At 43.1% G+C, this 12,349-nt stretch overlaps 1 protein-coding gene across 1 annotated transcript in view; it reads right to left on the bottom strand.

Moving 5' to 3' along the window:
- Positions 1-6,213: 6,213 nt before the first annotated feature.
- The window catches only part of LOC308279535 (F-box-like/WD repeat-containing protein TBL1XR1), a gene marked incomplete at both ends in the record, with an annotated part of 935,328 nt that continues 929,192 nt past the window's right edge, over positions 6,214-12,349 (bottom strand). Inside the window, 2 exon segments of the mRNA XM_080719661.1 lie at positions 6,214-6,318; positions 6,715-6,783. Of these exon segments, the coding sequence (XP_080575787.1) occupies positions 6,214-6,318; positions 6,715-6,783 (174 nt within the window).

Here is a 12,349-nt window from a genome sequence, read left to right on the forward strand (position 1 = left end):
CTAGGGTTTGCCCATGCCCCAGAGATGAGTGCACGTCTTTTAATTTGGAAGGATTCAGAAGGTCATCAAGGAAAAATACAATCATATGTCCTAGAGTTGCCCATCTCCTTATGGGGGTGTGATTTGTTAAAGAATATGGGATATAAATTAATTAATAATTTTTCAGTTACCTCTCAAAATATGATGAAAAAAATGGGACATTACCCTGGGACAGGCTTAGGAAAGTACCTACAAGGTCAATCCAGTCCCATAGAGGTTTCAGCTACTTCACCAAAACAGGGGCTGGGTTTTTCTTAGGGGCCGCTGAGAATAGTATACCCATAACGTGGAAGACGGAGGAGCCCGTTTGGGTTCCTCAGTGGCCTCTATCCTCTGAAAAATTAATGGCCATAAATTCCTTAATTCAAAAACAATTAGCTACAGGACATATTCAACCTTCTCTTTCACCTTGGTATACTCCTATTTTTGTCATAAGAAAAAAATCTGGTAAATGGAGGCTGTTACATGATTTACGGGCCATTAATGATCAAATGCAAATTATGGGTTCCGTCCAAAGAGGCCTAGCATTGTTGTCTGCCTTGCCAAAAAATTGGCCTCTTATAATAGTTGATATAAAGGACTGTTTTTTCTCCATTCCACTACATCCACAGGATATACAACGATTTGCTTTTACAATACCTTCTTGTAATCACGAATCCCCTGACAGGAGATATGAATGGAAAGTTTTGCCACAGGGTATGGCCAATAGTCCAGCTATATGTCAGCTTGATATTGGAGCTGTGTTGACTCCATTAAGAAACCAGTTCCCAACAGTTCGATGTATTCATTATATGGATGACATATTATTGTCGGCCAGAAATATGGAGGTTTTGCAAGATGCCTATGATTTTCTTGTTAAATTGTTAGATAATAAAGGACTATTACTTGCACCTGAAAAGGTTCAAATGAGTTTCACTGCTTCTTATTTGGGGACAAAGATAAATCCCCTTTGTGTTTCCCCCTAAAAAATTGAAATTCGTAAAGATTGTCTAAATTCTCTTAATGATTTTCAAAAATTATTGGGAGATATTAATTGGATCCAAAGCTTTTTGGGGTTGCCCAATCATGCCCTTCAGCCATTGTATGATATCCTAAAAGGTGATCCTGCCCTTGATTCACCATGGGTCTTGACCCCGGAAGCCAGAAAGGCATTACTCTTAGTGGAAGAGGGTTTAACTAAGGCAATGCTCCAACGAAAGGACGAGAATAAACCAATCTCCCTATGCCTGTTACAGACCTATTTACAACCCACAGCACTTCTCTGGCAAGATGGAGTTCTATTATGGATCCGTCCTAAGTCTTCTCCCAGTAAATCCATTTCTTATCCGTCAGAGGTGGCATCCTTAGCATTGCTTGGTATTCAACAATGCTTGCAACATTTTGGTGATCAGCCATCCTTGTTGATTGTTCCTTATTCTAGTGATCAAATTAAAGTTCTCTGTGGAACTTTGGATAATTGGGCAGTGCTGCATTGCTCCTTTTTGGGAAAAATTGATAATCATTATCCAAAACATCCAATATTAAGTTTTTTACAGGGGCATCCAGTGATCTTTCCTAAAAATACCTCTTCAGTCCCTATTCATAATGCTGTCAATATTTTTACTGATGGATCTAAGACTGGATGTGGAGCTTATTTAATCGAACGAAATGAGCCTGTTTTGATACAATTTGAACCTGATTCTCCCCAAATAATAGAGCTTAAAATTGTTATTGAAGTTTTTAAAACTTGTCCCTTTTCCTTTAATTTATTATCAGATTCTTTATATGTGGTTAATGCAGTCAATATTTTGGAGGCAGCCGGTCATTTTAATACCTCCAGCAAAGTCTGTTCCTTATTTAGACAATTACAATCTTTAATCTGGCAAAGGACTTCTAAATTTTTTGTTCAACATATTAGAGCACATACCGGACTTCCCGGGCCTCTTAGTGAGGGTAATAATTTGGTAGATATATGTACTCGCAAAAATTTTATTTTTTTAGTTTCTTCTTTAGATCAAGCTCATAATTTTCATGCCCAGTTTCATGTACCTGCAAAAACTTTACAACATCGTTTTAAATTAACCAGAGTGGATGCTCGCCAAATAGTTCTGGATTGCCAGCAATGTGTTACCTTTCTGCACCCTCCGAGTTTGGGCATTAAATCCTCGAGGCCTTTTACCGTTAAGGGTATGGCAAATGGACATTACCCATTTTCAGGAGTTTGGGTCCTTAAAATATGTTCATGTCTCCGTGGATACCTGTTCTGGTATTATTTTTGCCTCTGCCTTGACTGGTGAAAAGTCACATCATGTTATTACTCATTGTCTCGAAGCCTGGGCAGCCTGGGGTAAACCTCATCAATTAAAAACTGATAATGGCCCTGCTTATACTTCACATAAGTTTATAGCCTTTTGCAAAACCCTTTCAGTTTCTCTAAATCATGGCCTTCCCTATAATCCACAAGCTCAGGGCATCGTTGAGCGTGCACATAGAACATTAAAAGAATGTTTTCTTAAACAAAAAGGGGGAATCGGCCACGGCAGGCCCCCTAAACAGCAATTGGCATTGGCTCTTTTTACTCTAAATTTTTTAAACCTGGATCTAAATGGATTATCTGCGGCTGATCATCATATGACACATAAGCCTACATGTCAGGGATATGTTAAATGGAAGGATGTAATTACGGGACTCTGGCATGGCCCAGACCCAGTGTTGGCCTGGACGAGAGGATCTGTCTGTGTCTTTCCACAGAATCAGCAGGACCCAGTGTGGCTCCCAGAACGCTTGACTAGGCGCTGCAATAATCATGAAAATGAGAAACCCCCTACGGCTGTGGATGCTGCTTCGCCTAATAACCTCGGTTCAGATGGAATGGAGATGGGGAATTCTATCGACATTTCCGGTACCCATGCCAGTGAGACATAGCGCTCAAGTCTTTCCTCGACTATTTACCAGTAATAAGAAAATTAATCTACCCTACCTCCCGTTAGATGAAGAACAGGCACCTTTAGAGATTAATAAAACCTCTAGGGAGTTAGGCAGCCTCTGTTTCACTACCTCATCTCCTCAGGAGAACGAATCTTGTATCCCCTTACAAAAGGGAATATCAGGCTGGTTTTCCCTCAAACAAAAATGGGGAAAACAGAGACAAAATAATACTGTTACTGCTCTGAAGGGTTATCTACAGCTAAAGAATCCATTTTCGGATAATGTTGTCTGGATAAATGGCACCTGGCCACTTTGTGCACAAAGGCCTAATTCTACTTTAAGACAGCCTAAATGGGCTCCTCATTGTAGTGGTTCCTATAATCTGGGAGAAGAATGGCCCTGGACTGATTGCCAATCCAGTGTGGTTAGACATATATATAATAATTCCTTTTTTACCTTCTCACCTGGTGCCGTTGGTCCTTCAGAAGGTTTACAGGGCCTCTTTAGTCAAGATCTAGCCCATAACCCCTTTCATAAATGGATGCTTTGTGGTATAAATGGAAGTTGTCTGGATGCCTCTCCGTTAGTTATGCTTCAGGGAGGAAGTTTCGGAGTAGCGAATGTCTCTTGTGAACATGTTGAATTACGAACGTATTCAAATTGCACAACAAAAGGTAATGATGTCAATAAAGATTGTGATGAGGAATATAGTTCCTCCTCCACTTATTCTTGCAGTCAATTAACACCAAAATTTATACAAACTAAACATTATTCCCCTGCCAGCGTGTGTGTTCATCCTCCTTTTATTTTTATATTGAGTAATAATAGCTTTTCCTTTTGTGATAATTATAGCTGTTTTTATAGTTTGTGCTGGAATAATAGAAGTTTTTCTCATGCTATGATTGCTCGAATTCCTCGCTGGGTTCCAGTCCCAGTGGATGCTCCCAATTCCATGGTTTTATTTAGGTCTAAACGAGATTTTGGCATCACGGCTGCCATTGTAGCCACGATTGCTGCTGCTGCTGCTGCGGGCACTGCAGCTGCAATTGCCTTAACTCAGACAGTACAGACAGCGGAGACTTTTATTAATATGTCCTCCACTGTGGCGCAGGCCTTAGATACTCAAACAACGCTGAATAGTCAACTTAAAGGCGGCCTTATGGTAGTCAATCAGCGCACTGATTTAGTACAAGAACAAGTTGAGATATTATGGCAGCTTGCTCAGCTTGGATGTGAATGGAGATACCCTGGTCTCTGTGTTACCAGCGTTCAATATGAAAACTCTACAAAAGCCGCTAACCTGTCTCAGGAGTTGTCAATTTATCTTTTAGGCAACTGGACAGGAGAATTTGAAACCCAACTAGAGAGATTACGCACTGCCGTGGTCACCGTCAACTCGACTCGTGTGGACATCAGTTTGGCCGAAGGACTGTCATCTTGGATAACTCATGCCATGAATCATCTAAAGAAATGGGCTGGATTGGGGGCCTTGATGGGATTATTGGTTGTGGCTGTGTTGTTTTGTGTCTGGTGCATTGCTCGTCTTCACCAAAGTGTTAATCATAATACAGCCATGTTTATACAGGCCTGTGTGGCTATCGAGGCGGGACAATCACCCCAAGCCTGGCTCGCGGCAGCTAAGGCATAGTGGCTCAGATTGCAAGGCAAAGCACTGCAGCTGAGGGCACAAGTTTGGTCCTCAGGAAGAGTACATTTGACTGCACACGGGTTAGGCACCCAAGTACCCGTCCCTAGAAAAAGGTGCCAGTGATTAATAGGGGTCAAACCTCTGCTCTTACCTGTTGCCTATAAAAACAAAAAGGGGGAATTGTGGTGAGCCGCCATTCAAAGAAGGCGCTGGCTTCCTGCCTCTGAGCTTGATTGGCACATGGCTGTGCAGGAAGCAACTCCATAGGGTTACGTAATACATGACGTGGTGGTGACCTGACGAGTGTGAGCCAGTGAGTGAGTGAGATGTGGCAAGAAGTGATTGGGAGAGTTAATGTTTATAATGCCCTGTGCGAGGCAGATCTTCACCATTTTTCTTCAACTTGTATCCTGAATAAACAGCTTGCAAGAAGAGCTTCGTGTTGCGTCTTAATTGCTGGTCGAGGGACGCGACAAACAAGAATTTGAACACACACGGTCCAAGAACAGTGGGGCTGTCCTGAAATGTGGCACTGGGGAGAAGACAAAAGATGATCTAAGAGCTGGTGGAAACCATCACTCTCTGTTCCCATCTCTCTTCTACCTCTGGATGGAGCTAGGCATGGGAGCTCATGGGATGCCTGCAATCTAGGGAGCTAGCACTGGCAGGACCACATCCCCTCCCTGTCTAAAACCACATTGAAGGCAGTCGTGGTGGTGCACACCTGTCAGTACTTGGGAGGTTGAGACAGGAGGAGGTTGAGACAGGAGGATTGCAGGTTGGAGGCCAGCCTCAGCAACCTGGCAAAACAGTTTCAAAGTGAAAATAAAAAAAATTGGGCTGAGGTGTGGCTCAGAGGTAGAATGTCCCTAGGTACAATCTCCAGTATCACTAAATAAATCCCTTGTATCACTGAATAAATAAATGAATAAATATACATTGAAGCTGGGTGTGGTAGTGCATGCCTGTCATCCCAGTACTTGGGAGGCTGAGACAGAAAGATCCAGGTTCAAGGTCAGCTTTAGCAGTATAAAAAAAAAATCAATTTTTTGAAGACTTTATGTCAAAAAAAAAAAAAAAGGCTGAGAGTGTGCAGAGTAGGCTGTGACCACCAGGTCAAGACCTTCCAGGGACACACAGTAAGCAGGACCTCTGAGGGTCAGAATCTGCTTCATAATACTCTGATTTGCGAACTGTTTTTCTTTCTTTCTCTCTCCTTGCCTCCTTTCCTTCTGCACTTCCTTTTTCTGCAGGGCCAAATCTCCCTGCGGGAGATGGCGGTGGCTGATTATATATTGCATATGGGTGTGCATTTATAGAAATGAAAATGCAAAGTGGGAAGATAGAAAAGAAAGAACAAAAAGAAGTAGGAGTTGTTGTGTTCTTTTTTTTTTTTTTTTTTTTTGGTGGTACTGGGGGTGGAACCCAGAGGCTTTCTACCTCTGGTCTATACTCCCAAACCTATTTTATATTTTATTTGGAAACAGGGTCTCACTAAGTTTCTGAGAGCCTCATTAAGTAGCTGAGGCTGGCTTCGAACCTGTGCCATCCTCCTGTGTCAGCCTCCCAAGCACGGGGATTACAAGTGTGCACCACCATGCTCAACTTTAGCAGATCTTTTATATACCCCCCTTCATGCCTGTAGGGCAGCCTTCCTGCCCATATTGGTAGGTACTGTAAGCTTGAAGGTCATGGGCACACATGTCCTGCTTTATGCTCCAGATCTGGAGAAGACGTTGGCAACCACGTGAGCATATGCTGCTGGGAACAGCTCAGCACCCTTCATTGTGTGTGTGTGTGTGTGTGTGTGTGTGTGTGTGTGTGTGTGTGTGTGTGTGTGTGTGTATGTGTGGTCCCTGAAGTCACCGACTCACCAAATGCTCTACGCCCACAGGGGTTGGGGGAAGGCTACAAGGGTATGATTGGAAAGGCCTCGGGACCTTTGGCTGATCCATGGGAGTTCATGGGATGGAAGCCAATCATTGCATTAGCAATAGGGGGAAATTGTAGAGGGACAAAGAGTGTTTGAAAATAAAACTGCCACCTACAGGAGTGGCTCCCAGGGAGTGTGGGAGTGCATCGAGGCAGGGATGCCCCATCCCTTCCGAGGGTGGCTTTACCTTTAACGTCATGTCATCAGAGCAGGATGCCAGCAACATTCCAGAAGGATCCCATTTGATGGCATTGACCTCATTCTGCAAGACAGCAAAGGGGTTTAGAAAGAAATCAAAACATAAGCCGGGCGTGGCGGTGCACTCCTGTAATCCCAATCCTGGCATTGGGGAGGCTGAGTAGGGAGGATCGTTGTTTACTGACAGCCTCAGCTACTTAGTGAGGCTCTTTGCAACTCAGTGAGACTTTGTTTCAAAAACAGAAAGACTAAAAAATAGGGCTGGGGGTGTAGCTCAAAGGTAAAATGCTCCTGAGTTCCATCTCTAGTACCACACAAAGGAAGGGAGGGAGGGAGAGAGCGAGGAAGGAAGGAACAAAGGAAGGAAGGAAGGAAGGAAGGAAGGAAGGAAGGAAGGAAGGAAGGAAGGAAAAGGGCTGGAGAGACTGTTCCATTGCACCAGAAATAATATTCGGGGGGTGGGGGCGCTAGGGGAGAACCTGTCTTACATGTCACACAATGCCATAAGGATGACTGGAAGGTAGGTGAGTTGGTGCAGGCAACTGGAATGGAAACGTTAGGTCTATGAAGAAAAAGCCACAAAGAAACTTGGGAAAAATTGTGATAGGTTTGGGAAGATATGGAATAGACTTAACTATACCAGTAAAGTTTGCAGGAACTCAGCTAGTAGTGGACAGGAGAGGGAGGCACACTAATTTTTTAGTCCCCTCAGATTTACCATGTGAAGCAGCCTCCTGGAGAAAGAAAAATTATGCTTCATTACAATGGAGTATTTGTAAAGCAAAACTGGGCCAGAGTTGCTACTCATAAGAATTCCACTTTTATAGATTGGGGTCCATATGGGTATTTTACTGATTGTGATGAAGAATGTAATGATGTTTATTGTAATAATAACACTGTTCATTGGAATATTACTAGATCCAAGCACTGGGGAAATGTTTCTTTTTGGTGACAGGTAAATAGTGTAATTTCCTGGTACAATGGGGGTTTGGCTCCACGTAGGCCTTGCATTGTGGCTGCCAGCCTTTTAGGGCCAGAACAGTGGCATATATGGAAGCTTGTGGCTGCCTTCAACAAATAATGTGACATGCTATGATTGCAGATTATATACCTGTGTTAATACATCTGTCAACTTTAATAGGTCTAAAGGAAGTCTTATGATTCTCAGAGGGAGATCACATATTTGGATACCTGTCACTTTAAACTACCCCTGGGAGGAATCAGTTTTGTTCATGCTTTTCATCAATATATCCTCTGTAGGGGAAAACATTTTGTAGAGTGGATCATTTTAAGAATAGTAGGACTTATAGCTGTTGCCTCTGTGGGAGATGTTGCAGACATGGTGTTGCATTTCTATCCAAAATGAGGGATTTATAACTAATCGGCATAGTCAATCTCATACCTTGTAAGAACAATAAGCTAGAGTAGATCAACAATTGTTACAGGAAATAAATGAGTTTAGAAAAGTTCTCCAATAGGTAGTAAATCAATTGATAGAAACACAATATCGATTATCTATGAGATGTCATTAGAACATTAGTCAATTTTGTGTTACTAATTTTTTTTTTGGTGGTGGTACTGGGGTTCCTGGAAGCCCTTCTACCTCTGGGCTACACTCCCAGACCTATTTTTACATTTTTATTTGGAAACAGGGTCTCTTAAGCCAGCGTGGCTGACTTCGAACATGCACGATCCTCCTGTCTCCACCTCCCAAGCATGGTTGTGTTACTATTTAGAATACAATCAAACAAAATGTAAATGGAATTCTGTTCGTCAACATTTGGCCAGTATTTCTGGTAATAATTCCTTGGATATCACTGCCTTAAAAAGAGATATCAAAGAAATATTTGCTCATATACTTTCCTCAAAATATGATGATAAATTTTTTAAGGTCTTAAACAATATTATGACTAATAACCCTTTGTCAAATTTAGTGAAAACACCAGCTGGAATACTATAATTTTTACTTATTGGACTATGTTTGGTACTTATATTTTTAGGATTCAGGTGGATGTGGAGAGCCCTTTCCAGCTCAAAATCCTCTAGCCTTGCTCTCACTGTGGCCGCCATTCAACTTAACAAAAGAGGGGGATATGATGGAGGACATGGATGAAGCCTGAGGAATGAAAGATTCCGAAGGAGTTAAAAAGGGGGCTGGTGAAAGGTCAGACCCCCCAAGACTCCAGGTGGAACTCCAATCCCCTCTGAAATTCACACCCCAAGGGCCCCCAGTGAAAGTGGGAGCTTATCTTAATCCTTTACTGAGCCACTCTGCCCTCCCCTGGGTTTGTTAGTTTGCTAGTTTTCTTTAATGATTGTATCTTAGTGATTTATGGCACCTTCCCTATCTCTAACATTCCTCATGGTATTGCAGTGTTTGTTTTTTCCCATGAGAATGTGATACTTAACCTAACTGGAGAAGGGTATAAAAAACCTAGTTTCAGAGAATAAAATTGTCAGTTGCACGAGAGGCAATTGTCCGGGGTCCTTCATTTCAGTTTTCCCTCCCAAGTCCCGGAGAGGAATCTCTACATGTAACAATATTCTTCACCCAGTGAATAGGTTACAAGGATGTGTGAGGGGGCTTGTTAACTTAGTGAAGCACTGTCACCTTGAAATGAGATGGTAGCCTGAGGCTTTTGTAGTAAATCACTCCATAACAGGGGATCAGGGCACTCTGGCATAATCAGAAATGAATGGGTGATAGTTTCTTTTCACAGATTAGTAATGCGGGCTTTAGACCAGGGGTAGCTTTGAGTTCTCCCTGAATAGATAACTTTATCCTTTGATAAGGGTCCAGAAGGCTGGGTTAATAATGAGAAGGTGGCTCCAGTATCTACTAAATATATCCAAACTTAGCCTGGGCTCCCAGGGGCTCATTAAGAAGGATCCCTGACCCCTTCAGTCCTCTTCAGTCTCCACTAATTGTAGGACTGGGGTATAGGCATATTTACTCTGAGGACATTCATTTTTCCAATGGCCCTCCTCCCTTCAGTAGGCACATTGGTTTCTATTTAGCAGAGGATGCTCTTGGCATCATTTCTTGTCTCTTACAGGCATTTTTCTTGGACCAGTGGATCCACAAGAGGGAGTAGTTAATAAAATATTTGCCAGCTGCTTTGCCTGTCTATTCTCCAGAGAGTCTCTGTTATTAAAGACTTGCTAGGCAATTTCTACCAATTTAGACAGCACTTTTCCCTCAAAAACCTCCAATTACTGTAGTTTCCCCCCCCCCTAATATCTGGAGCTGATTGGGAGATGAAAGCCAGATTAATGACCCTTCTATTTTCAGAGGCCTCAGTGTTTATGGGCATATAAAGCTAAGGCACTCAAGGAAAGCACTTGCTGTCTCTAAGGGCCCCTGAATTGTCTCACATTACATAAATTAGTGGGTTTTCAAGCAGCTGTTTGGACCCCATGGAGAAGAGTCTGGAGAAACTTATTACCTCTCTCATCATTAGGATCCCAATTTGGGCAGGCACTTAGGAAAATGGCCTCAAGGCTGTCCAAATTAGAGGTAAGGTGTCCATTGGGACCCAGGACAGACCGCAGCACTTCATGGCAAACACACTCCCTCTCTTCAGAAGCGAAAAGGACCTGGAGCAGCTGCTGATAGGCTCCCCAAGTGGGCTGGTGGGTAAAAAAGACCAACCCAAGGAGAGATGAGGCCCTGAAGGCCTCAAAAAAGGAGAGATTCTGATGTTTCCAATTGTAGAGATTGCTAGTGTTTAGGGGACATAGACCATGAAAGGGCCAGAGGGCGATGGAGCCTGGCACAGGGGAAGAATTGGTTCTGCTTTGGCCCCTATGCCAACCCCCTCCGCAAGTATGGAAAGTAGAGGATAGTGGAAGAGTGTCTGGAGAATCAGGGGAGGATGGGGCAGATGGGGTAACGGGAGGGGTACGTAGAATTTAGGATGGGGTCGGGTCTGAGGACTTGATGGGAGTTTGAAGAATCTCCATAGGATTAGGGGCCAGGGAAGGAGAAGAAGAGGAATTAGAGATCTTAGGAAGGGTGACAAAAATAGCTTTCTTTGTCCATGGTCATGAAGCACTTGAAGGTAGGACATCACACAGGCAACCTGAAAGATAAACTTTAAGCCACTTAGGTTCATCAAAGAGAATATCTATCCAAATTTGTATATATGTTGCTTGATCTGCATGTCCTGGCCAACCAAATATAACCCACTGGACACAGAGGGCTGTAAGGAAAGGTCGGTGGTACCCTCTGATGGCCAGCTGATGTTGAAAGCTGGCCAGTCTGTTTCACACAATCTTCGGAGAAGTGAGTCAACTGATACCTTATCCAGCAGCTCAATTCTGAAAATCCTGAAAATGGTCAAGAAAACACTGTAGGACAGGCTGTTGATGATCCTTTCCCCATGATATAGCCTAGCAAAGCAAAAGCACAGCACCAAACACAGACAGGCCACAATATCAAGATGAAGACAAAGACAAAGACAAAAAAACAGCCACAATATCAAGTCAAAGACAAAAACTAAAAGACAAAAGCTAAAAGACAACAGGTATTTGACTGAAACGGCATTAGAGATTGAGACTGAGGAATATCTTTTCAGAAGCTTTACTCTACCCATTTTTACAAACCCAAAGATCTAACAAGGGACCTGGATGACATCTTGTCCTGTCCCTGGAGGCATAGTGAGTGGCTGCATCCAGCCTGTTTGGTCTCCCCAAATGGTTGCGACCTACCCAAAATCCAAAAGGCTTCACCAGGGTGTACAATCATGGGCTTAGAGTGATAGCAGAGTGTGAGGCTAAGGAACATCTTCTCAGGAGGTCCCCTCTATCCTCTTAGCCAGCTGCAGAAGGCCACAAAGGGAGGAAAAATTTGAGTTCCACTAGCAACTCTGATATTCTCTCACTAATCTCACTAAGGCCACCAAAATGTTGTATGCAGGTTCAGCAAGAAATGAAAGGCTCGAGAGTCCAAGAGAATATGCCAGTTGAAGCCTTTATTAGCTGGCCAGTGGCAGTACCCTCAGACTAGAAATATAACTGGAGGGGTGCTCCATCTGCTGGGGAGAGGGGCTTTTAAAGGGGAGGAAGAAGAGAGAGAGAAAAAAAAAACCTGAGAGAAAAAAGGTGTGGTCTTGAGATGAGCCAGAGAAAGTGAGCTGTGGAAATTCCTCTCTGGGACTTGGGAGGGAGAGACCTGAAATGACCGACCCGGACAATTGCCTCTTCTCATGCAACTTACAAAATTTATTCTCCAAAACTAAGATCTTTATACCCTTCTCCAGTTAGGTTAATTATAAAATCCTCATGGAAAAGAGTAAATACCAAAATACACTGGTGGGGTATTAAATGAAAGACATGTACATCACTAAGATACAATCATAAGCAAGACAAAAAGATGTCACAGGTCTTGTGATTAAGATCAGCCCCCTGTTTACAGGTCTTGTGATTAAGATCAGTCCCCTGCCCTCACTGGTGGGCCTTAGAGGGCAAATTCTCGAAAGGAGAGGAGTCACACCCAGAGTTTTGGGGGATTTTAATCTCCTTTAACTCTTTCAGAACCTATCATTCCTCAGGCTTCGTCCATGTCCTACGTCATTTCCCCCTCTTTTGTTATGTTGAAGGCTGTTGCAGTGAGAGCAAGGTTA

Source organism: Muscardinus avellanarius (genome assembly GCF_963383645.1).
Source record: "Muscardinus avellanarius genome assembly, chromosome: Y".
In the NCBI taxonomy this organism is placed as follows: domain Eukaryota; kingdom Metazoa; phylum Chordata; class Mammalia; order Rodentia; family Gliridae; genus Muscardinus; species Muscardinus avellanarius.